The sequence below is a fragment of the Bufo bufo genome, chromosome 6, assembly GCF_905171765.1.
Source record: "Bufo bufo chromosome 6, aBufBuf1.1, whole genome shotgun sequence".
NCBI classification, from domain to species: domain Eukaryota; kingdom Metazoa; phylum Chordata; class Amphibia; order Anura; family Bufonidae; genus Bufo; species Bufo bufo.
The window spans coordinates 419,851,969-419,879,466 of NC_053394.1; the positions used below are offsets into that span (position 1 = coordinate 419,851,969).

At 43.9% G+C, this 27,498-nt stretch overlaps 1 protein-coding gene across 1 annotated transcript; it reads left to right on the forward strand.

Moving 5' to 3' along the window:
* On the forward strand, nucleotides 1-27,498 carry LOC121005189. Its single transcript, XM_040437774.1, has 4 exons — nucleotides 1-172; nucleotides 15,731-15,776; nucleotides 20,333-20,530; nucleotides 26,305-27,498. Exons 1-4 carry the CDS (start codon nucleotides 119-121, stop codon nucleotides 26,673-26,675), a joined length of 669 nt encoding a protein of 222 aa, XP_040293708.1. The 5' UTR covers nucleotides 1-118; the 3' UTR covers nucleotides 26,676-27,498.

The following is a 27,498-nucleotide window of genomic DNA, read 5'->3' on the forward strand; positions in this document are numbered from 1 at the left end:
CTGGTACACGTCACCGGGGCTCGGTCGCTTCCCTTTGTGCTGTCTTGTGATCTCGCTGTCAGTGTGCTTCTTTCCAGGAAACTGTTACTTCTGAATGCTGCCCTGTCGGGGGTGAAGCATGTGCGTCTGGGGCTGCTGTTTACAAGGCGAGAATGAGGAGAAGGAGGACGAGGTAGGAAGAAACGTACTGGTTCCCTATGATCCCTGCCTTAAAGGGGCACAACCTGAAGTGCACTGTGTTGTCCTCTGTTATCAGTCATCTCGGACCATGGACTCCTTCCTGAGAGATTATTTTATAAACTGACTAGCAATGATAGGAGGCGGCAGAGAGCCCCACGGCAGAGCCACCACCCTCCAGTTTCATTGCATAGAAACAAGGAAGACTTGTTCCCACGTTTTAGTAAATAATTGTGTTCCCCATGACATAGCAATTCTTGGGCTTCTTTTCTTATGATTCTGTACTGTGCCGTTCCTCTATTATTCCTGCTAAAAGATCCAGCTGGGTGTTACCTGTGGGGTGTCTGTCTCTGTCTGACAATATCCAATCAGAGCTGCCGGAATCAGACTGTGCAGAGATACACCCCTCACTTTTACTCACTGTATTCAGGTGCACTTCTAATAGGAATAATAGAGGAATGGCAAACATAGTCCCGAATTGTTATTACGCGGGGAATGCAAGTAGTTACTAAAACAGGAGTTGCAATTGCACCAGGATTCCTATGCCAAGGGGTTAACAGATCAGGATTTTGCGGTGGGTGGGGGGTGGGAAGGGCGGTGTACTAAGCGGGTCCAAGGCAGGTTGGATCTATCCATCTTCTCCAGGGTCCTAGATTTGTAGGCAGGCTATACTTCAACAGGGGGCACATGTTCAGGTTGCTGCCCTATGCTGTGTATCTAAATACCCTGGCCATGGCACAGTGGCTTGTTGGCACCCCCTGGCATTGTGCACCCACCACCACATTCCTCCTAAATACACTCCTGGCAATGCAACATTGGCAAACAATGACGTAGCGAAGTCCAGAGTCATGCTGCCCTTTAAGAGATGAGCAAGAATTGGGGGTGCAGAAAGCAATGGTGCTTATTGACAGTGGCACCACTTAGATTTATGCTCTGAGGTCTTCTGTACATGCCTCAGAGGGATCGAAACCCAGGTTTGCTCCGGATCTCAAGGAGGGTGATGTCTGCACTGAATATCCGCACAAACAGGTGACATGCTGCAGATTACAAAATCCTCACCGCAGGTTAATTTCCCCGTGTAAAAAAAAAAAAAAAACTCGCTGTGTACATGGCGGGAATTGGAAACCCCCTCATACTGTCCCCAGTATGACTAATAGCCCCCATAGTGCCCCCCAGTATGAATAATTGCCCCATAGTGACCCCAGTATGAATTTGGCCCCATAGTGCCCCGAGTATAATTATGGCCCCATAGTGCCCCGAGTATGAATAATGGCCCCATAGTGTCCCCTCGATATATATAATGTCCCCTTAGTGCCTCCCAGTATAAATAATGGCCCCATAGTGCACCCCAGTATGAATCATAGCCCCCATAGTGCCCCCCAGTATGAATAATAGCCGCTATAGTGTCCCCAGTATGAATATGGCCCCATAGTGCCCCTAGAATAAATGATGGCCCCATAGTGCCCCCTCAGTAAGAATAATGGCCTCATAATGCACTCCAGTATGAATAATCACCTCGTAATGCACCCCAATAGGAATAATGGCCTCATTGTGCACCCAGTATAAATAATAGCCCCCATGGTGCCCCTAGTATAAAAATAGCCCCATAGTGCCCCCAGTATAAATAATTGCCCCATAGTGCACCCCAGTATGAATAATAGCCCCCATGGTGCCCCCAGTATGAATAATAGCCCCCCATAGTGCCCCCAGTAAGAATAAGTGCCCCATAGTGCACCCCAGTATGAATAAACATCCCATAGTGCACCCCAGTATGAATAATAGCCCCCACAGTGCCCCTAGTATGAATAATAGCCCCATAGTGCCCCCAAAGTGCCCCCTCTGTATATATAATGTCCCCTTAGTGCCTTCAGTATGAATAATATCCCCCATAGTGCACCCAGTATAAATATTAGCCCCCATAATGCCCCACAGTATGAATAGTGGCCCCATAGTGCCCCAGTATATAGCAGGATCTGCACTTTCACTCTGATGACATCACATTATGTGACATCACCATCCTTGGAGAGTCAGGTCCTAAAGCCTGCACTGAGAAGAGAGTGCCCCTGCACATGCAAGTGGACGAGGTGGGTATTAACCCCTGAATGGCTTTTGGTGTACCCATTTTTAACGACTGTTAGACGGGTGCACTCATGCCTAAATGGGCGTTAAAAACACAGCCGTGTGAATGTATCCTTAGAGTGCACAGACACAAACCGAAAATGTCTGCCACTTATTTCACTGCAGATTCTGCGCAAATCCTCTGCAGATTTTGACCACAGCACAGGTCAGTTTCTGCACGGATTTCTTTCTGCAGCATGCGGATAGGGGTTATTAAAACGCTGCGGCAGTCGGGACTTTAAATATGGTGCTCGCTTTAAAGCTGATGACGGCGGTAACGTCGATCGCTGCCTTTTAACTGCTCAGATCCCGTGATGAAATGTGACCACGGCCAAGATGTGGAGGAGACATCCGCCGGTTCTGTAACACCCCGAGTGGTGTTGCCACTCCTGCATCCTGCTACTATCTCTAATGGGCTAACAAAACGTCATCTTATGTATTTTGTTCAGGTCCTATACACTGTGCATTTGTAATGTTTGCAACTGTTATGTTAACATGTAACATGTAATGTGCCTGGTTCACCAGCAGGTGGTAGCAAATACAGCAAAGCTGTACTTAGAATGGAACTTATCATTCCATTCTAACCCCCCTCTGTGGAGAAGTGGCCGAGTCCTACTTCCTGCAGGAAGGGTGGGACAGAAGTTCTAGTTAGTCTAGCTTACCCCCTGCTAGGGGACAGGTGTGCAGGGGGCACGTCTCTGCTGGACGTGCCCACGCCAGCCACAGCAACCTAATCTCTGCTGGCCATGGAGGCCAAAGCTAGAAGACTCAGGTGCCAGGAGGAAAGTTCCCTGGCATAACCTAGAATCAGACTACAAAGTGAAGTACAGCCTACAGAAGGAGCTGAGTTATACAGCCAGCCTGTCAGTACAGCAGAGTCAGAGAAAAACAGATATAGCAGAGTGGAGTTTGCCTGCCGGTTTCATGCTAAAGCCTGCTGGAACCAAGACAAAGCCTGTAAACGGTTATGGAGAACGTTTATGCGAAGTAAAGCTGCCGTTGAACTTCATCTCAAGGTCTGGAGTCAAGTTATTCTTTTATCCCTCAATTATTCCCCCTATTTATAGCTTTGGAGGCAAAACCTGGGGTCCAGCCGTATCCAGGTAGGAGCACCATGACACACATAAAGAGACATTTTAGGCCACCCTATACCACTCGGCCATTCCTACACCTGGGTACCAACCTTTTAATAGAGCCCCAGGGGGCGAGCGGCTCGTTGCACTTCCTCTGGTAGCCGGGCAAGTAGTGATGAGGAGAGTGGCGTAGGAGCTGGTGTTGCGAGCGGTCAGGCTCCTGGCCCAGAGATCGTTGAGGAGGACATCAGTGACGTGCAGACAGTACTCGATGATGATGTAGCTGATCGCACTTAGGAGCTGGGTGAATTACGGGCTTCATCATCATCGGGAGAAGAGGGTGGCAGCTTGCCCGTGAGGCAGCGGCGGAGCCAGCAAGTCGCTAGCGTGTCCGGGAGTCAGCAGGGTGGCAGCAGTGGGAGGTGGGGAGCCAAATGTGCCCGGGGTAGACCACCGGCTTTGCAGTAGCAGTGGCGGTAGCAGTCAGTCAGTGCGTAGTGTTGGGGGTAAAATAACCTACTCGGCGGTGTGGCAGTTTTTTGTTAACATGGCCATTTGTAGAATCTGTGGGCAGAAGGTGAAGGGTGGCCAGGGTGCCAATGTTGGCACAACGGCCCTGCGTCAACATATGCAGCGTCACCATAAAGTGGCCTGGGAGAACTGTGGCTCCGATGTGGTGGTCCAGCCTGCCACAGCAACTGCTGCATCACCCAGTGGCACGCAGCCGATTTCAGGCAATCAAGGCTCTACCATCTCAGCCGAAGGGAGCTGTCTGTCCTTCCTATCATCTGCTGGTCCTGATGCTCCTGCTTCTCGCCCTCCTACTCCTCGTCACGCATTCCGTCAGCAATCGATCACCGAAGCGATTGCCAAAAGACAGCAGTATGCGTGCACTCATCCAACGGTTCAGAAGCTGAATGTGCTCCTGTCCAAATAGCTGGTGCTGCAGTCCCTCCCTTTCCAAGTGGTGGACTCTGCACCTTTCAGAGAACTGATGGCTTGTGCCGAGCCGAGGTGGAGAGTCCCAAGCCGTCATTTCTTTGGCAAAAAGGCAGTACCAGCCCTGCACGCACATGTAGAAAAGAAGGTGGGCCAGTCCTTGAGCCTGTCGGTGTCTGCCAAAGTGCACGGCAGCGCCGACGTGTGGAGCTGTAGCTACGGTCAGGGAAAGTACATGTCCTTTAAGGCCCACTGGTTAAATGTGCAGTGTCCCACTACGTGTGAAAAGGGGACACTTCAAACTTTTGTACATGTCATGCTATTTAATGGAATTTTTCTATTTGCACTGTAAAGGCTGCTAGTTCCTCACAACAGGCTGGTAACCGTATTTACACACTTTCACCACTAGGTGTAGCTGTTACCTCATATAAATAGCAGAAGTCAGACACAGAAGTTGGTTAGGAGTTGGGAGGAGGTTAGGAGAGGAGAACATGTAGCCTGTATAGTGTGCCCCTGGATACTCCCCAGACAGGGCCTAAAGCAGATAGGACATCAAGTCTAAAGTACTACTGGATCCATTCTTGAGGTGCCACTATTATGGAGTCAGAGACAAAGTGGACTTACTATTATGGAAGCAGCCTGTTCAACTAATGGAGCAGAAGAGTAATGCCTGCCACTAGGGAGACCGCCCTGTTGGTTGCCAAGTTTTAATATTCAGAAGATCCAGAGGACCTAAAGGCTGAGTTGTCAGAGTAAGCTGAGCAAGCTAAGGAAAGTAACCCTTTCTAAGAATTGAGTTGGAACCTGCACTTCACTGTCACTGTGCCTGTTGTCTGGAATTGCAGCTCACTTCCATCTGTATGTACCATGGCATTAGTTATATGGATGTCATTTACCTTCAAAGCAAATGTCTTCAAGTAAAGTTCTTGTTGGTTCAACTATTGACTCTCTCCTTATTCCACACCAACTCTTAACGCACCTTGCGGTGCTGGCATCACGAACACCAGGGACCCTGCCTCCAAGGCACCCTAAATACCCATACAACCAAGGGCACCTCAACTTCCATCTGGCTGGGAGTCCCAGGACAAACAGAGTGTGCCCCGAAGGAACTGCTGCTGTCCTTCCCGACACTGCACTCTGGCCCAGGGAGCTACAGAACAGTGAGTTATACTACTACCCCCATCGGCCCACCATAACTCACACATATTGCCCATGCAGCCCGGTCGCTGCAAATGTGGTTCCTGCACAGTCACAACAGCAACTTGGCCAGTTGACGCCACTTTTACCTCCACATTCTCATGCTGTTGGTCCTGCGACAATGTCCGCCTCTGCCTTCTCATCCTCCACTATGTACTCAGCCTCAAATGTAGGGACAATTCACAGTGCCCCTCCAGCATACCACATGTGCAGGGCTCGGCGGTGTCACGCTGTTCTACACCTCGTTTGCCTGGGCGAATGGAGTCGCACAGGGGAGGAACTGCTCCGTGTACTTCATCAAGAAATCGAATCCTGGCTTTCTCTGCGACAACTCAAAATTGGAACCATGGTGACCGACAATGGGGAGAACATGGTGTCGGCGCTGCGTCAAGGAGGGCTGAGTCATGCGCCCTGCATGGCACACATGTTCAATCTGGTTGTCAAGCAGTTCCTGAAGTCTTCCACCCATCTGCAAGACATCCTAAAAATGGCCAGGAAACTTTGCATGCACTTCAGCCACTCGTACACTGCAAAGCACATCCTCCTTGAGCTGCAGCGGAAGAACGGCATCCCCCAACATAGGCTGATATGTGATGTTTCCACCCGTTGGAATTCCACCCTCCATATGTTGGACCGACTATACGAACAGAGAAAGGCCATAAATGATTTCTTGATGATCCAAGCGGACAGGAGTACTCCCCTGTGTAACTTTAATGTTCGCCAGTGGCAGCTCATGCGTGACACCTGCCGTTTGCTCAGGCCCTTTGAGGAGGCCACGTTATTTGTCAGTCACCAGGACTACGCGATGAACAACATCATTCCACTGCTTCATGTCCTGGAACAGATGCTGGTAAATCTGTCTGGTCAGGGGACTGGAGACATGGCGCCTAGATCTCATGGCCACATGAGCCCTGTGGGGGCTGAACTGGAGGAGGAGGACATTGGAGCACAAGCAATGTGTAGCGGAATGGGTGATTTTTTTACACAGGTGACAGGAGAGAAGGAGCAGGAGCATCCAGAGGAGCTACAGGGCGATGAGGAAGATGAGGCAGAGGAGCCAGACACACCATGGCAGTATGCAGTAGAGATGGAGGCAGGAAGTCCCTCCGAGTCACTTGCACAAATAGCCCGATGCATGATCACTTGCTTGCGTAGTGACAGACACATTTTCAGGATTCGGCAGAGGAATCACTTCTGGCTTTCCACCTTGTTGGACCCTCGCTACCGGTCCAAAATGGGGGCCTTTTTTACACCCGCTGAGAGGGAGGACAAACTGAACTAATATAGAGACATCCTATGTAGTGAGATGGCGGCTGCCTATCTGCGCCATCGTCCATCCTCTCACAGGTCTGCCCGGGGGCCCCCTCTGCGCTCACGTTTCTATGCCATGGCTGCTGTGGCAGGTTAGGGGGGTAGGAGCTATTCCAGCTACATCAGCAGCAGCTTGAGTCTAGAGTCACTGATGAGCAGCTTTCTTCACCCGCCTAGTGAAGAAACTACTCGCCAGCAGCAGCAGCTAGACCTGTAGCAGGACCTGAACCAGCAGGTGGTGGCATACTTGGACAGCACCCTGCCACCCCGCATTGAAGATCTGCTGGACTACTGGGCAGCCAAACTGGATTTGTGGCCCCAACTGGCAGAGTTTGCCCTGGAAAGGCTGTCCTACCTGGTCAGTATTGTGGCATCACAGCGGGTGTTTAGTGCGGCGGGGGCCATAGTTAACCCAAGGAGAACTCGTCTTTCCACCCAAAATGTGGAGAGACTGACCTTTTTCAAGATGAATCAGGCGTGTATCAGTCAGGATTTCCACCCACCAATGCCTGATGCATCAGACTAGATCATCCATGGTGCCACACCAGCACTTTGACAAAAGATATTGGTTTCTTCTGGCTACCTGCCTCATCTACCATTCTGATGCTGCCTCCCGCATGATGCCACACATCTGATGCCAAGTGCTCCTTCTTTCACCTACCATCTTTATCTGGTATTGCCACCCACCTCCCCACTCTGTCAACGGGTCACTCTGTGGTCTCCTCCTGATGCTGCTGTTGCTGCCACCTACACTCTCTGTCATTGTGCCACTCTGTGGTCTCCTCATGCTGCTGATGCTGCTGCTAACTACACACTTTCATTGTGCCACCCTGTGGCCTGCTGATGCTGATGCTACCTACACACTCTGTCATTGTGCCCCCCTGTGGCCTCCTGATGCTGCTGCCACCTCCACACTGTCATTGTGCCAAACTGTGGCCTCCTCCTGATGCTGCTGCCACCTCCACACTCTGTCATTGGGCCACTCTGTGGTCTCCTCATGCTGCTTCCATCTCACCACTGTGTCATAGGGCCACTCTGTGGACTTTTCATGCTGTTCCCAACCTCCCCATTTCATGACTGGGCCACTATTTTACCTTTTGGCCTGGCTGACATCATCATTTATTTGACCCTTCTTCTGATCTGTCAGAAGGAAGGAAAAATGAGACGCACAACGGATCCTGTCTATGTGACAGCTCTAAGGCCTGCATGACATAGTCCCTATTTTGCATCAGATTTGGCTTATTATTATTTTGCAGCCGAAAGCAGGAGTGGGTACAAAACACAGAAGACATGCAAATATTCTATTCACGTGTCATCTCTGTTTTGGATCCACTCCTGTTTTTTTGGGCTTTAGCAATACTGATGGATTGCTGACCAAAGCTGACGAGTGAAGGCGGATGCTCCACAGACAGAATCCGTTTTTTGGGGGTTATTGTTCTGACGGATCAGAGGAAGGTCAAAATAATCAGTGACGTCAACACAAACTTACTGCTGACACCCTCTCCACTCTTTCAGGGGGCTCTACTTGTATAAGTGTTTAATAGAACAGGTTCTGTAGACATCTATGAGGCATCAGCTGACGACGGTGTAAAAGGAGTGCACTCTTTCACGCTATAGTAGGATCTTGGGCCTCTGCACGGTTCTTTATACCTGGCGCTAACATTGACCTGTAAGGCTGAGTTCACACTTGAGTTATTTGGTCAGTTTTGGCCCCGTAACTGCCCAAAGAAGTGAAGTGTGCAGTGATTCTAAGAGCGACTCCTGTCATCTACATGTCATACTAACTCACAGTATTATATCACTACCACAGCAGACTCCCTATGCGTGTTACTTCAAGGCACAGTGTTCTAAACCACTATAAAGGCTCTCTGCAACCTGGAAATAGCCATTTTTTAACGCGATTCGCCACAAATTCAGATTGAACCAAATTTTGGGGGGAAATTCGGCAAACCGGCCAAATCGAATTTTTGAGACATTTACTCAACTCTAATCACTACCCTTTTCCCAAAATGAAAATAAAAGTACATAAACAATTAAAAAAATGAACATCATGGGTGTTGGCGCATGCGAAAACGCCCATACTATTAAAATATACAAATACGTGATCCAAAAGTCACACAAACTCCAAAATGGTATCAGATCGCCCTGCAAAAAAATAAGCCCTCACACAGCTCTGTACACATAAAAAGAAAAATAAAGTTATTGGGGTAGGAATATAGTTATGCAAAGAAAAAAACATTTTTCCAAAGTTTTATTTATTTTTTTATATTAAAACACAAGAAAAACTATTCATATGGGGTATCGCAATCATAGTGCCCCCGAGAATGAAGGTAGCAGGTCAGTTTTACCACATAGGAAATGCTATAAAAACAAAGTTGTTGATCCAAAAACAAGCCCCCTTACGGCTATGTGAATGGAAAAATAAAAAAGTTATCGCTTTGAAAGCTGGGAGTGAAAAACGAAAATGGAAAAAAAAAAAAAAGGAAAATTGCCCAGTCATTAAAGGGTTAATATCTCTTCAGCAGAGTAATAATATGGGAGATGTATTTACAGGAATAATAGAGGCACGGTGGCGTAGCACATAATGATACATCCCAGGCCTCTCATTTTTCAGCATTGGGCAATGCTTCATGTCTGGTAAAGTGGAAACAGAATGACGGCGATCTGATGGCATTCCTGGGTCACATGACTGCGGCAGTATATAGGGCCGAGCCCGACTGTGCAAATACTGACAAGTGCCTTATGTGGAACTGTATCCAGGAAGAAGGCACTGAACACCGAAATGGGCATAAAATGGGTCAATTATGCTGTTAAAACCTACGTACATGCAACAGAATATGTACCAATTTGTGTACTGTACGTACCAATGTATTCGCTATACGGTATATACCACTGTATGAACTGTATGTAGGAATGTATGCACTGTACGTACCAATGTATGCACTGTATGTATCAATGTATGCACTGTATGTACCAATGTATGCACTGTGTATACCAATGTATGCACTATACGGTATATACCAATGTATGAACTGTATGTAGCAATGTATGCACTGTATGTAACAATGTATGCGCTGTATGTATCAATGTATGCACTGTATGTATCAATGTATGCACTATACGGTATATACCAATTTATGTAGTGTATGTACCAATGTATGCACTGCATGTACCAATGTATGCACTATACGGTATAAATACCAATGTATGAACTGTATGTACCAATGTATGCACTGTATGTATCAATGTATGCACTGTATGTGCCAATGTATGCACTGTATGTACTAATGTATGCACTGTATGTACCAATGTATGCACTTTATGTGCCAATGTATGCACTGTATGTACCAATATATGCACTGTATGTACCAATGTATGCACTATGCAGTATATACCAAAGTATGCACTGTATGTACCAAAGTATGCACTGTATGTACCAATGTATGCACTATACAGTATATACCAAAGTATGCACTGTATGTATCAATGTATGCACTGTATGTACCAATGTATGCGCTGTGTGTATCAATGTATGCACTGTATGTATCAATGTATGCACTGTATGTACCAATGTATGCACTGTATGTATCAATGTATGCACTGTATGTACCAATGTATGCACTGTATGTATCAATGTATGCACTGTATGTACCAATGTATGCGCTGTATGTACCAATGTATGCACTGTATGTACAAATGTTTGTGCTGTATGTACTAATGTATGCACTGTATGTACCAATGTATGCACTGTATGTACAAATGTTTGTGCTGTATGTTCCAATGTATGCACTGTATGTACTAATGTATGCGCTGTATGTGCCAATGTATGCACTGTATGTACTAATGTATGCGCTGTATGTATCAATGTATGCGCTGTATGTACTAATGTATGCGCTGTGTGTATCAATGTATGCGCTGTATGTACTAATGTATGCGCTGTGTGTATCAATGTATGCACTGTATGTACCAATGTATGCACTTTATGTGCCAATGTATGCACTATGTGGTATATACCAAAGTATGCACTGTATATACCAATGTATGCACTGTATGTACCAATGTATGCGCTGTGTGTATCAATGTATGCACTGTATATACCAAAGTATGCACTGTATGTACCAATGTATGCACTGTATGTACCAATGTATGCGCTGTATGTATCAATGTATGCACTGTATGTACTAATGTATGCACTTTACGGTATATATACCAATTTATGCACTGTATGTACAAATGTTTGTGCTGTATGTTCAATTGTATGCACTGTATGTACCAATGTATGCACTATACAGTATATACCAATTTATGTAGTGTATGTACCAATGTATGCGCTGTATGTATCAGTGTATGCACTGTATGTACCAATGTATGCACTGTATGTACTAATGTATGCGCTGTGTGTATCAATGTATGCACTGTATGTACCAATGTATGCACTATGTGGTATATACCAAAGTATGCACTGTATATACCAATGTATGCACTGTATGTACCAATGTATGCACTATGCAGTATATACCAAAGTATGCACTGTATGTACCAATGTATGCACTGTATGTACCAATGTATGCGCTGTGTGTATCAATGTATGCACTGTATGTACCAATGTATGCGCTGTGTGTATCAATGTATGCACTGTATATACCAATGTATGCACTGTATGTACCAATGTATGCACTGTATGTACCAATGTATGCACTTTACGGTATATATACCAATTTATGCACTGTATGTACAAATGTTTGTGCTGTATGTTCCAATGTATGCACTGTATGTACCAATGTATGCACTGTATGTACTAATGTATGCGCTGTATGTGCCAATGTATGCACTGTATGTATCAATGTATGCGCTGTATGTACTAATGTATGCGCTGTGTGTATCAATGTATGCACTGTATGTACCAATGTATGCACTTTATGTGCCAATGTATGCACTATGTGGTATATACCAAAGTATGCACTGTATGTACCAATGTATGCACTGTATGTACCAATGTATGCGCTGTGTGTATCAATGTATGCACTGTATGTACCAATGTATGCGCTGTGTGTATCAATGTATGCACTGTATATACCAATGTATGCGCTGTGTGTATCAATGTATGCGCTGTGTGTATCAATGTATGCACTGTATGTACTAATGTATGCGCTGTATGTGCCAATGTATGCACTGTATGTATCAATGTATGCGCTGTATGTACTAATGTATGCGCTGTGTGTATCAATGTATGCACTGTATGTACCAATGTATGCACTTTATGTGCCAATGTATGCGCTGTATGTATCAATGTATGCACTGTATGTACTAATGTATGCACTTTACGGTATATATACCAATTTATGCACTGTATGTACAAATGTTTGTGCTGTATGTTCAATTGTATGCACTGTATGTGCCAATGTATGCACTATACAGTATATACCAATTTATGTAGTGTATGTACCAATGTATGCGCTGTATGTATCAGTGTATGCACTGTATGTACCAATGTATGCACTGTATGTACCAATGTATGCGCTGTATGTGCCAATGTATGCACTGTATGTATCAATGTATGCACTGTATGTACTAATGTATGCGCTGTATGTGCCAATGTATGCACTGTATGTATCAATGTATGCACTGTATGTACTAATGTATGCGCTGTATGTGCCAATGTATGCACTGTATGTATCAATGTATGCGCTGTATGTACTAATGTATGCGCTGTGTGTATCAATGTATGCACTGTATGTACCAATGTATGCACTTTATGTGCCAATGTATGCACTATGTGGTATATACCAAAGTATGCACTGTATATACCAATGTATGCACTGTATGTACCAATGTATGCACTATGCAGTATATACCAAAGTATGCACTGTATGTACCAATGTATGCACTGTATGTACCAATGTATGCGCTGTGTGTATCAATGTATGCACTGTATGTACCAATGTATGCACTGTATGTACCAATGTATGCACTGTATGTATCAATGTATGCACTGTATGTACCAATGTATGCACTTTACGGTATATATACCAATTTATGCACTGTATGTACAAATGTTTGTGCTGTATGTTCAATTGTATGCACTGTATGTACCAAAGTATGCACTGTATGTACCAATGTATGCACTGTATGTAACAAAGTATGTAATGTACTGTATGTATCAATGTATACAATGTACAGTTGCAAGAAAAAGTATGTGAACCCTTTGGAATGATATGTAAACATTCACAGTGCAGGTGGAAAAAGTATGTGAACCCTTGGATTTAATAACTGGTTGAACCTCCTTTGGCAGCAATAACTTCCACCAAATGTTTCCTGTAGTTGCAGATCAGACATGCACAACGGTCAGGAGTAATTCTTGACCATTCCTCTTTACAGAACTGTTTCCGTTCAGCAATAGTCTTGGGATGTCTGGTGTGAATCGCTTTCTTGAGGTCATGCCACAGCATCTCAATCGGGTTGAGGTCAGGACTCTGACTGGGCCACTCCAGAAGGCGTATTTTCTTCTGTTTAAGCCATTCTGTTGTTGATTTACTTCTATGCTTTGGGTCGTTGTCCTGTTGCAGCACCTATCTTCTGTTGAGCTTCAGCTGGTGAACAGATGGCCTTAAGTTCTCCTGCAAAATGTCTTGATAAACTTGGGAATTCATTTTTCCTTCGATGATAGCAATCCGTCCAGGGCCTGATGCAGCAAAGCAGCCCCAAACCATGATGCCCCCACCACCATACTTCACAGTTGGGATGAGGTTTTGATGTTGGTGTGCTGCGCCTCTTTTCTCCACACATAGTGTTGTGTGTTTCTTCCAAACAACTCAACTTTGGTTTCATCTGTCCACAGAATATTTTGCCAGTACTGCTGTGGAACATCCAGGTGCTCTTGTGCAAACTGTAAACGTGCAGCAATGTTCTTTTTGGACAGCAGTGACTTCATCTGTGGTATCCTCCCATGAAATCCATTCTTATTAAGTGTTTTACGTATCGTAGATTCGCTAACAGGGATGTTAGCATATGCCAGAGACTTTTGTAAGTCTTTAGCTGACACTCTAGGATTCTTCTTCACCTCATTGAGCAGTCTGTGCTGTGCTCTTGCAGTCATCTTTACAGGACGGCCACTCCTAGGGAGAGTAGCAGCAGTGCTGAACTTTCCCATTTATAGACAATTTTTCTTTCCGTCGACTGATGAACAGCAAGGCTTTTGGAGATACTTTTATAACCCTTTCCAGCTTTATGCAAGTCACCAATTCTTAATCATAGGTCTTGTGAGAACTCTTTTGTGCGAGGCATCATTCACATCGGGCAATGCTTCTTGTGAAAAGCAAACCCAGAACCGGTGTGTGTTTTTTATAGGGCAGGGCAGCTGTAACCAACACCTCCAATCTCATCTCATTGATTGGACTCCAGTTGGCTGACACCTCACTCCAATTAGCTCTTGGAGAGGTCATTAGTCTAGGGGTTCACATACTTTTTCCACCTGCACTGTGAATGTTTACATGGTGTGTTCAATAAAAACATGGTAACATTTAATTCTTTGTGTGTTATTAGGTTAAGCAGACTGTGATTGTCTATTGTTGTGACTTAGATGAAGATCAGATCACATTTTATGACCAATTTGTGCAGAAATCCATATCATTCCAAAGGGTTCACATACTTTTTCTTGCAACTGTATGTAGCGATATATGTGCACTGTATGTAGTAATGTATTCACTATACAAAGCAATGCACTGTGTGCTCTGTATTTACTAATGTATGCACTGTATGTAACGATATATGCACTGTAGGGGAGTTTTCTGGTGTAATTGTTTAGACAAATATGCTTTGCCGAGGCCCCAACTCCATGCTAATACCTCAATGCTTCTTTTTTTGGCACAATTGTTTTTAGCCTATGCTCCATCAGGAACAATTCCTGAGAACTGCCTGTGTCACTGGGGTAGTGGAGAGACACTGGGGTGGTGGGGGATATTGGAGTGGGAGATACTGGGATGGTTGGGAGATACAGGAGTGGCAAAGAGATACTGGGGTGGTGGGGAAATACGTGGAGAATGGGGAGACACTGCCATGGTGATGAGACACTGGGGTGGTGGAGAGATACTGGGTGGTGGGGAAAGATAGGGGTAGTGAGGAAATACTGGGATGGTGGGAAAATGCTGGTATAGTGAGGAGATACTAGCAAGGTGAGGATATACTGGGGTGGTGGTGGGAGACACTGATGTAGTGAAGAGTCACTAGAGGTGATTGGGAGATAATGGGGTGGTGGGAAGACACTGAGGTGAATGGGAGATACTGCGGTGATGGAGAGATATTGGAGTTGTGGGAAGATACTTGGTGTTGGGAAAATACGTGGGGAGATAGAGCGGTGGTGGGGAGACACTGGTGTGGGGAGGAGATATGGTATGGTGGGGAGCTACTCGGATGGTGGGAAGACATTGGAGTCTTTGGGGCTTACTGGGCTGGTGGAGACAGACTAGGATGGTGGGGAGACACTGCAATGATGGAGAGATATTAGGGTAATGGCAAGATACTGTCATAAAGGGGAGACATTAGGTTGGTTGGGAGGCCCTGAGATGGTAGGGAGACACTGGGGTAGTGGAGAGACACTAGGGTGTTGTGGAGACACTATGGAGATGGCAGCAGGCCGTACACTTCGGCTATTCTTACCAATCCCACTTACACATGCACACTTGTCATTTTTTATTGTAAAATATTTCATTTTGAAACTGAAAAATGTAATCCTTCTCAACCTGATTTTTATTTATTTTGCTCACTTATACAGCACTGACATATTCCACAGTGCTTTACCGACATCATCATGCTGGCTTCAGTGCAAGGCATCAGCGTTCACCACGAGCCCCCATGCTGATATCTTGGCACAGAGACTGATTATGGTTTGTCTTATGACATTTTTATTTCTTTTGCAGACTGTTCCTTTTTCTAAAACCGCGCAGGTCCCAAAGCAAGTGAAGGGTAAGTCCCCGATACCGCATCTCATCACCCTCTTATCCTAGAAGAGCCTCCAACCTCCTTATCACCTTCAAGCCCTTATTACATGAGCCGAGGCTCAGGATAAGTATTAGGTGATGGACATTTGTGCAAATTCTTGTTCCTGATAGTTGCTTCGTGTAATGGTGCCGCCAACCACCCGACGAACGGACAAAAACTAATTTCTCTGGTGATCGCATCTGATATCCTCTTTGGCGGGCAGCACATAGGTAGACAGGGATGGGCGGCCGACAAAGAAGGAAGCCATGGGGAGGAATGATTGGCGGCATGTTTCCATGGAGAAATAATTGAGAAGAAGAGCCCTAAGAACTTCCCTGAGCACCGCTTATCTCCATTGCATTAATCAATGCATAACTTTTACACTAAGAAGCTGTGACTCGTCGGTCCCCTAGAGCAGTGTTTCCCAACAGCTGGAGGCACACTGGTTGGGAAACACTGCCCTAGAGAATGAATGGAGGGGTGTCGTGGATGCTCCATGTGCCTATCCATTTATGGAAGCATAGGATCGGTCTTGTGAGCAAGGTGATGGGTCTGTGTGGGTAGGGGATGAGTGTTCAACTTGGTACAACCCCTGCAAGTTTCACTTCTCTTACTTCAGAGAGGTCCCAGAGATCACAATCTGCAGATAATCATGGTGAGCACACGATTGTTACCAGTGTTACATAGTTGCCTTTTTGTTGCAGAATGTCCTGACGGTTTCCATTTTCCTCTTCAACAAAAATTTGGATCTAAAACAAAATTTAAAAAATGAAGTACAAATGACTTTCTTGGCACCAGGGCTGAGAAATGTCAAGTGCAGTGACATTGATAGACATTAGTGTTGAGCGGAACGAAGTTAACGAATTGGCTTTGATTCGAAAAATTCCATTGGCCACGAAGCCGAATTTCCTCGCGCTTCGTGTTAATGAATCATCTTTGCCTGAAATGGCAGTGTGAAAAAAAACTCACCTTGTCCATTTGCTTGAGAAGAGGCCTTGATTAAAGAAGCCGAGCAAAATGTCTCATGCTCTGATGTGTGACGTCACCAAGTCAGCGCTCTTGCCGGACGCAGTGACGTCATTAGTGATGATGTCACTGTGCCCAACCATTGTGATGACGTGGTTACATCAACACGTCACCGTGCAAGATTTCACAAGGTTTCTTCAATCAAGATGGCCGCGACGGCCTCCCCACAAGCAAATAGATGAGGCCCCTGAAATGCCTCAATGTTAATGTCAGATGCCATGATCAGTGATGAACGCGGCATCTGAAAGGTTCAATGACAGGAGGTGGCACGATCGCTGGTCCCCATCATTGCGCCTGCTACTTACGAAGGAGTGCGATTCAAGATGACGGAATTCATAACAAATCTAATTTCTTTGTGAAATTTGGCGAAGCAGCCAAATCAAATGTTTGATAACTTCCACAGGAGTGATGAAATATAACAGTATCAGATAAAAGCAGTAGTCGTGACCCTGTTGGGGTACAAACCATCATAGAGACTAACTATACCACACCTGGGGGTCTACTTCATGAGGGCAGAGTCGGAATGGCCCACCAGAGTACCAGAGGATCCTCTAGGGGGCCCAGGCTTTGATACCACAGTGGGCCCCAAAGGTCCAGGAAAAAAACAAACAGTTGGATGCCTTTTGTGCCAATCACTAGCCCCTAGAGTGTATTTCTGTGATTCAAAGCCTATTACATTTTTTGATATATAGGGGTTGGACCTCAATTATAATTTCCTCTGGTGGGCCCCAGGGACCCCAGTTTGACACATTAGGAGGGCATTGGCTAGAAAGCCATACCTATCAATTTGATTGTGCTAAAAAAAAAAAATGAAGCAACACTCCAAACCAATACATGGGGGCCAGATTTACTATTCAAAATGCTCCAGAATTTTGTTAAAATGTATGCCAAAAAATTGGCGTACATATTTTGCACCAAATTTATTAAAAGATTTTTTCAGGACTTATAGGTAGACATTGATGACCTATCCTCTAGGTCAGGCATGCTCAACCTGCGGCCCTCCAGCTGTTGTAAAACTACAACTCCCACCATGCCCTTCTGTAGGCTGATACCTGTAGGCTGTCTGGGAATGAAGGGAGTTGTAGTTTTGCAACAGCTGGTGGGCCGCAGGTTGAGCATGCCTGCTCTAGGTCATCAGTATCCAACATTCGGCACCCCCATTGATCAGCTGTTTCGGTCAGTTCCGATCAGTTGGGTCGAAACCATGTGTTCTTCTGGTTCCATCCATTGTTTCTGGAGCCCAAAACAGCTGATCACTGGCGCTGCCGAGTGTTGGACTCCCACCAATGTGATGTTGAATACTTATCTAGAGGATAGACCAATATCTAAACCCCTTTAACTGTTTTAAACACTTTTAGACACGTTTCCCACTTTGCCCTTCGTAGAGGTATAGCTTAACAGACAGGGAGTGACAACGGGGAAGTGATTTGAATGTAACATTGTGTGCCAAAAAATGTGCCAAAAACTTTTTGGAGTAAGCTAAGCCACCAAATACAGTAGGTGGTGGAAAGTTATACTAGACAGTGTAAGTCTAAGTTTACAGTTACTGTTAGACAGTATTAGTAAAGCTGCCCCATTGTGTTATGCCCAATACTGGGTGTAAGGGGGTTGTAAATTAAGTAGGTTGATTGATCGGCACTCCTGTCGTCGTAGGTGGTGCTCAGTGGTATGAATAGCATGAACATCAAATGAGTTAAACCACGGCACTCAAAATTATGAACTTAGGTATATTCTTTATTCCATCCAAAATTTTAATTTAACACAGAGCCATTGGCTAACGTTTCGGTCTATCCTAGACCTTGATCATGGCCTAGACAAAATATACAAACATAATAAGTGATGGCATATTTACATATGACATATATATAGTAAAATTTACAACAGTTACATATATATCATTAATATAGTTCAATTTGCGTAGTCCTCATAGGTGTTGCTTCTTGGATACAGTACCATTTATAGAAGCCAGGGGAGCTGGGAATATAATAAAACCACATATGTGTATATATATACTGTACATAACATATATGTGATAAGAGGCCCCTAAGGGTAGAGTGAGAGACCACAGCCAGAGGTAAGTATATAGTATATATAGTACATAGAGTCCCAGTCTGAGATTTATACTTATGACTGCATTTAGAATATAGTAAAGAGACATTTTAGGGCTATTGGAGAATATAACCCAATAAGTAGGTAGGGTACATGAAATAATAAACATGTAAAGAAGCATAAAGAAGTTGGTGATCAGTGGGAGCTTACTAGTGTTGAGCGCGAATATTCGAATCGCGAATATCGCTACTTCTAGAATTCGCGAATATTTAGAATATAGTGCTATATATTCTTTTCGCGAATAGTGTTGAATATTCTAATCGCTAATTTATCGTGAATTTATCGCAAATATATTACATTGCCGATTTTCGCAATAAAGTAAACAATGACTGGAGATCATGAATTCTTGAATTTGACAATTTATGGCGAATATTCAGGCCAAAAATTTGCAAAGTATCGCGAATTCGAATATTGCCTATGCTGCTCATCACTAGAGCTTACCATATACACGGCTGCCATAGATGCGCAAGTGCAGGGTGGTGTATCGGCATAGGAGTATATGCCGCGTGTTTTTAAGCTGACTGGGCGGACGACGTCTGACATGACATCCGGTCTCTCCGCTCTGGCGCATGCGCAATGAATGTAATAAAGACGCGAAGGTCCTGGCGGAAGCGGGAGGGCTATGTTGACTTCCCGTCTAGTTTGAGTACGGTATATTAGTTAGTTTGTTGAAGTACAAGCAAATGAGCGGGCATCACTATGCGCTTTTGGAGCAGCAAGAGCAATCTATTATATACATAATGGCTATGGTCTCTCATGTACCCAAATAGGGGCTAATACATAATTAGTACATCGTTAGTATAAAGAATATGAGCAAAAATGACAGACTGAAAATAACAAAATACGAAGTAGGTGCTCGAGAATACAATAATAAAGATGAAGGATGACATAAAGTTGACAGATAACATAAAATTTTGTAACAAAATAAGGGGGGGGGGGCGGTTGGCCCAAACGAGGCAAAACCAATAATAGAAAATATGGATCCTATAGGAGTCAATTCATTTAATAAGTAATGATCTGTAGAATCTTGTGTTTGAAGTTAGATGGTGGACATCAATGAAATTTGGTAGTATGAACGGAATTAGTACATAGTAAATGACCATTATAGGGGGAGCATTAGTACTCCACAGATATATTACCTGTATGGGAGACACTTCTATTTGGTCTGTAGGGAATGAATGAAAAATGATTAGCAGTCTAATCAATCACCATTTATGTGATACAGAAATCAAAATCCCTATTCAGACCCCGAGGTGAAAGAGTATTTAGCTCAAAAATCCAATATGCTTCACGTTGTTTTAATTGTGCTATTCGATTACCGCCTTGTCTTGCCAGTGGGACATGTTCTAAAAGGGGGTTTTGAATGACACAGGAGGTGTTCTTTAACATTACGTTTGTCCCTTCAGTGCTGAAGAAAGGAGAGAAGATTGTCTTAAAATATGTAAATGTCAAGGAATACGATGAAAGGTTTGATGAGATTGCCGAGCTGTACAACAACCAGATGGAAAATTACATGACTATGAAGAAGAGTTTATTTGAACTTAATGAGGTCAACAATTCTTCCAACCTCACCGATTGTATGGAGAAGATAAAGAAAAAGTACAGTAAGTGAAGATATATTTGTTGTACTGTTTAACCGTTCAGGTCCCTATGCAGCATGCTAGATGAGTGTATATCTTCTGTGGATCATTCTGTGGACCATGGTGGTGATTAGATGCCCCACGAGCACCACACAGATTGTGAAATGTGCTCATAATGTGGACTCTACTCTGTGTATATCATGTGGATGACGTCCTGCTACACCATCTTTTGCTAGGAGGAACCATTTATAAACCAAAAATCACGATAGGACAATTTTTGGCAAATAAAGTATTGCCCCACAACTATTCTTTTTATTTTTCTTTGCTCTTTTATTTCATAATGTAGATACATTCAATATAGGTCCAAGTAGTATAGCAATTGTGGTTGCAATTGTGGATAGGGCTCTCATTATATGTAGCCGTTTCGGTCCAAAGAAAGACGTTCCTCAGTATAATGAGCCTGTAATATACTATTCCAGTGATGGCTGTTGAACCCAATTTTTGGTAGTCATTAATGGACCATTTGGTGAAAAGGGATGGCCCTTTGGATTTCTCAAAAAAAGGATTTGGTGGATCAGATGAGTAAATGGGTCAATAATTTTACTTTACAGTAAAAGCGAAAGCAAATATTGTATCTGGTCATCAGTGCTCCCTGGAAGAGGAAGAGCAGGATAAAGATGCTGAGCTTGAGACATGCATTTTAAAAAACAGATCCCTGTATGCAAGCTCATACAGAAAAGGCTGTCAAGCTTTTTGTGTGGGCAAGGGGAGTAGCAGGACTTAGATGCTGTCTTTCTGAGGGGAGGGGGAAGCAGAAGGCACAAGCTTTCTCTGTGAGTTGGAAGGAGAATCAGGACTCAAAGGATTTTTCTATGAGGAGGTAGTGAAACAGGACTCTCAGGCTTTCTCTATGAAGGGATAGTGGAAACAGAATGCTCAGGCTTTTCTGTGAGTAACTGGGGGAAGCAGGACCCCCATGTTTTCTCTATGAATTGGAGGGTAAGCAGGACATAGGCTTTCTCTTTGTATGGATGGGGAAAGCAGGACTCGCAGGCTTTTTCTATGACTGGGTGTGGGAAACAGGACTCAAAGGCTTTCTTTATGAGTTGGAGGGAGAAGCAGGACTCATGGGCTTTCTCTACAAGTTGGAAAGGGAAGTGCAACAACAGCGGTCCGCAAGGGGTCCCTTTTGTAAAAGAACAGTTTTTACTGAAGAATCAAATTCAGATACATCAGTTATAGTTCTCAGCATGCATGGACTGGAAGATGTTATACAAGGTGTGATTTCCACAGGTCTCAGGGGTTACACAGCTGCAATGGTGGTTAATCGGCCAAAGTGTATCTTCAAAGCAATTCTCCTCACACTGCACCTTTCTAGCTGTCTGAGGCACAAGCATTCAGAAATAGGGGTGCAACACTGACTTAACCAGAGGGAACCACAGGGTGGACTCCAAAGACATACTAAGTTCTGCACATTTTGTACAGGTCCCCATGCTCACTGTTATAATTTACACAAAGGCCTCAGTGGGATGAAGTAATTTTGTTACAGCTGTTTGCAATGTATGTCTAGGCACCGTAAAACTTAAATATCCTGAACGAGTTTCCTGTCAGTCCTTTCAGACAGCTTATCTCCACAGAGCTTCTACATGCACCTTCCTCTTAACACTGGAATGCTGTTCAAATTTATATTCAGTTTTTTTCTCTCTGCTTCCCTCTCACTGGTTTTCTCCAGGGTTGTCTTTCCATCTCCATCTGCTCTTATCATCATCTAGACACTGTCTCCTAACACTAAATTATAAGCACTCCCTATGGAGAAGGCAACAATAGCCCCAACTAGTGATAGTAACTAAGGCCTATTCCCTCTTTGTGCACCAATATTACGTGAAATGCATACCTTACATAAAAGCGCATTTTTAACCTTTTTGCAATGTACCACTATCGTAGTAGTGGGACACTGCTCTTGCATCATTTAAGTTGCTTTATACATGAAAAATACTAATTCATATCTTAAAAAATGATACATATTCTCACGCTCACCTCCTGGTTCTCTATACTATACCGTCACATAAGCAATGATAGGACAGCTGACAGAACCGCTTTAACAAAGATGCAGAAGCATCTCAGGGAACACCTAGCCCTTTCCTAAGGCTATTACAGCTTAAGAAGGGGCTCGGTCCACCCTGAAATGTGTTACATTTGTATTTTTATGCACTTTTTAAAAAAATTGAATAAACTCTTGTGGTGTTCATGGACCCATTTTTTACAGTGATTAGTTCAACGATAGTGGCGCCAATTTACCACAATTTTTCCTTCATTCATCTTCTGCAAAATAAGAAGTAAAACCAGGATAAGATGCTACCTCCCTGAAACTGTCGATGAGTGTCCAGCGCAATGCTGAAAGATCTGGTTGGGATATGAGACTTCAATTTTGATGTCTATGCCAACAACCTTGTTTTCTCAGCAGGAAGTTCCTGCTCTTCCATTTTTCTTCAATAATTAGTTATAAGAGATCTATATTTGTTTGCACTTCTACTTGAAGGTATGTTTTTCGAACCAATGGGCAACATGGCAGTATCATAACTTTTCCGCAAGAGACTTAAGGGACCTTTACAGGCTTTCTCAAATTTTCCTCATCCCAGTCCAGTTTACAGGTCTTATATTTTTTAGGTGGTGTGTGCAAATCAAAACCTTCTCGCTGGCCATAAATCTGTCCGGCCAGGCACAGAAAGAGGCAAACATGTGGCCAAAATACATACGACTCTTAAACAAACCCGCATTAAAGAAAATAAACCAGCAGCTCGCAGATTTCCAGGCGGATCATGAGGCAATTCCATTAGCGTAGGGTCTAATACACCAAGGAAAACGCTCTAACCGGTCGACTAATTAATTATACAGAGTGATTGAAAAGACAGAGGCTAGATAATGTGGACAGCAGTCTTTACCATAGTTTCCTCTTACCAGTCCATGCATAAAATTATAGACATTATACAGTATACCATACGACAATATAATAAAATATATGCCATGGCATCACCAAAGGTATATTTTAGTACTGTAGCCGCCCATATAGATTGGAAGAGTCACAAGAAGGAATCTATAAATATAGTAAATTGAAGTGAATAGGGGCAACGCTGCAGTTACCAGCTCTGTCCACCACACAAAGGATGGAGCTGTGTAGTCTCAGCACCGGAGCTACTGGAGAACAGCTGATCGGCAGGGGTATGGGGTGTCGGACCCCTGCCGATCAGGTAGTGATTGCCTATTCTAAGGATAGGTCATGATTTGTAAAAGGGTTGGACAACCCCTTTATCATGCCATGACGTACTGTGCCAGTCCATCATGGATGGGCATACATTAAAGTATCGCAAAGTACAGGTATGTCATGATGATCATGGGACTATAGGAGCTTTCTGGTCCATCGCCCCCCCCCCCCACTGCACATTACCATGGCAACCAACGACCTAACAGGGGTATTATTAGCATATACTAATGTACTATATAGCAGTGACAGATTATACAGTAACGCTTTGGAACACTCAGTATTCCAAAGAATTACAGATGCAATCAAATGATCATAGGTTTAAATCCCCTAGTGGGACATAAAAACAAGTGGAATAAAGTATAATAAAGTTTAGTTAAAAAAAAATAGCTCCCACCCCCAATAAATAAATAAATAAATAAATAAAGCTATGTTTCATGAAAAAAAAATTGCATTGCTTTAAAGGGGTTGTCCAGACATTATTATTGATAACCTGCCTTCAGTATAGGTAATCAATATCTGATCCGACACTCCCAACGATCAGCTGTTTGACGAGGAGGAGGCGGTGCTCCATGAGAGCGCTGCTTCCTCTTCATTACACTACATCTCATCTCCTGTGGGGCTGGCCTCCTCTTCAAACAGCTGATTGGCAGGAACGCCGGGTGTCCGACGCCCACCGATCAGACATTGATTACCTATCCTGAAGATAGGTCATCAATATTAATGGCTGGGCAATCCCTTTAAAAATAGTAAAAAATTAAAAATAATAAAATATCTAAATACATAGCAGGCACTTGTTCATAGCAGGAATTTGTGGGTTCTCCAGTTTTATAATGAAATGGGTTTTTATCTGTCCAGAGCACCCCAAACACTGCATAACTTTACCCATATGCCTGTTTTTTATGTCAGCACTTTCCTTCACATGTTCTTGCCATCACTGCATTCTGACAGAATGTTTACATGCAGAGCTTCTGTAATGTCCCGGAGTGCCATTACCACTTCCGTACTCTGCTACTGTCTCCTATGGGCTAATATAGTGTCATCTTATGCATTTATTTCAGGTCCACTGTACATTTCTAATGTTGGCAACTGTTCTTGTTCATGTAATTTACCTGGTTCACTAGAAGGTGGCAGCAAGTATGGCAGAGCTACAGTTAGAGAGAATGGAACCCTTCTTTCCATTCTGGCCCTCTCTCTGGGAAGGGGAGGAGACTGGCTGGTTGGAGTCAGTCTAGCTTTCCCCCTGCTTGGGGAAGGAAGCAAGGGCTGGGCACGTCGCTGTTTGATGTGCCCATGCCAAGTCCTGTCTAAGCCAGGTAGAGCACCTTCAGCTCTGTTGGATATGGAGGCCACAGCTTGAAGCCTCTGAAGCCAGGAGGAGAAAGTTTTCCCTGGATTAAGCTACAGTCAGACTACAAAGAGAGAAGTTGCAGCAGATAGCTAAAGCAAAGTTATTTATTTAGTCAGCCTGTCAGCACAGCAGGGCCAGAGAGCACCAGATGTAGCAGATTTGAGTTTGTTCGCCTGCCAGAGTTAATGCTAAAGCCTGCTGGGAACCAAGACAAAGCCTGAAACTGTTGAAGAAATGTTTATTCAAGTAAAGCTGTTATTGAACTTCATCACAAGGTCTGGACTCAATTTATTTCTTTAAATCCCTCAATTATTCACCCTATTTGCTCTGCTTCAGACGACAATGCCTGGGTTCCAGCCTATCCAGGTAGGAGCACCGTGACACGTGCACAAAACAATAAGGGACATTATAGGCCACCCTTTACCAATATAGGCCATTCCTACATCTGGGAACCATATACTATATCATTAAAAAGGGGCCCTGTTCCCTTGTTGCTTCACTGCAACTGGCGTCACAAAACACTTATCTCATCTTAAAAGGGACCCCTTGTCACTGTCGGACGTTGCACTTCCTGTTTTCATCTGCTTCCTGCTGTGTTTTCAGAGCTTCACTCTGTAATGTTTCACAGGACTTGCTATACCTAGTTAACATGGAGAAAAGAGATATAGGGGGAATTACTACTGCAGAGAGAAGAATATGGAAGGCAGAACAAGCCCTACAAAACATTATGGAGCAAAGCATGATGGAATTGGTTAGTAAACCCAGCAGAAGGCTGATGAAAACAGGAAGTTCTGCATGTAAACATCCTGCCATGATGCAGTGATGCTGAGAACAGGGGAATGAAAGTGTGAGATTCTCTGGGCAGAGAAAATATCCTTATTATAAAACCAGAGAACCGCTTTTAACAGATTAAACAGGTTTCCTACCATATTTTTGTTGTAGAGCCTGTGCTGCTCCTGTACATAACTGGCTGTCCTGCTGTTTCTGACACAGATCTGACAGCACCTTTTGTTCTTCATCACCTCTCTGCATTTGGTTAAATCAATAACATATATAGATTTAAAGTGTATTTTTATCTAGAAGGTCATGGCCATCAAGAATCTACCAGAAGGCAATATTGCAACATGTTTTATGAAGTACTAATACTGTTCTTGTATCCAATGTACTGTCTCTGTGCTTTCTTTTCAGACAATTATGACATCCAGATACAAATGAAAGGCTACAACTTCACTTTATTGGTAAAACCAACAGAGGATATCCCAGATAACTTGCAGGAATCACAGGAACTCATGAAAGAGCTGAGTCGGGCAACAAAGGTTCTTATTAGTAGTCAGACAAAGCTGGGAGGTATGGTGTTCTCCATGGATCAGATCCAAGAAGAAATAGATAAGAAAATAAAGGAGGTCAATACTGGATACCTGGATCAGAAACGTCTAGTAGAAAACCTCAAGGAGAACATGAAGAACATAGACATAGTTAAACAATGGTCCATGGAGTACGAAGAAGAAGCCAGTGAGGTTCTCAAAGAGATTGCCCACATTGCAGGTGTTACAATCTGAAGTAACGTAACATATAATATATATCCAAAATCAAAGATATCTGTATTATCTACAAATTTGCTTAATTCCAAAAGGCCTTCAAATCCTGGAAATTCTGGAAATAAGTAAGGCTAAGGTTACCTAAGGTGAGCAATTTGTTGCTATAATGGCAACACCAATGGTTATTAGCTGGGCCAAGACTGTTGGTGGCCATTTCAGGCATGAAATTAGGGTCTGTTGAAGATGGGACACAATGGTCGAAAGCCTCAACGCAACAGGTGCCAATTAGGTGTGGGGCCCCATAGCAGCCACTATGCTAACCGCCCCCATAGCTATATCTATGCGTTTTGCCAATCTCTGGTTGTTTTATCTCATCCATTTCCATTTCGGACCTCTGTGACTTTTCACCTGTCTGCTCCCTGGTACTATTGTCATTGTCAACTTTAAACTCTGATCATGCATGGACCATGTCCTCACCTGTTGTGCCCTGATGACAATACAATAAACCTAGTGATTTCAGCCCAAAACACCAGTGCCTCTATATAAATGAGAAAATCCATCATCTCCATTGCTAACATCCTATTGTGGTTACCTTTGGAAGTTGGCTTTCCTCCCACGTACCAGAACCACACCATTAGGTTGATCACCTGTGATATAAGCTTTAAACTTGCAGAAGGAGGCACAGAGATTTTCTGGACTGTAAAGTGTAAAGTGCAGATGTCTGTTACAGTATATTTTGCCAGTGAATGATGCACCTTTTAGTGTACATATCTCATACTTTCTGTGTGACTCGTCCTGACTCTGGCTGGCGTTTGCTATATCAATTAAATGCTATTTTATTGCC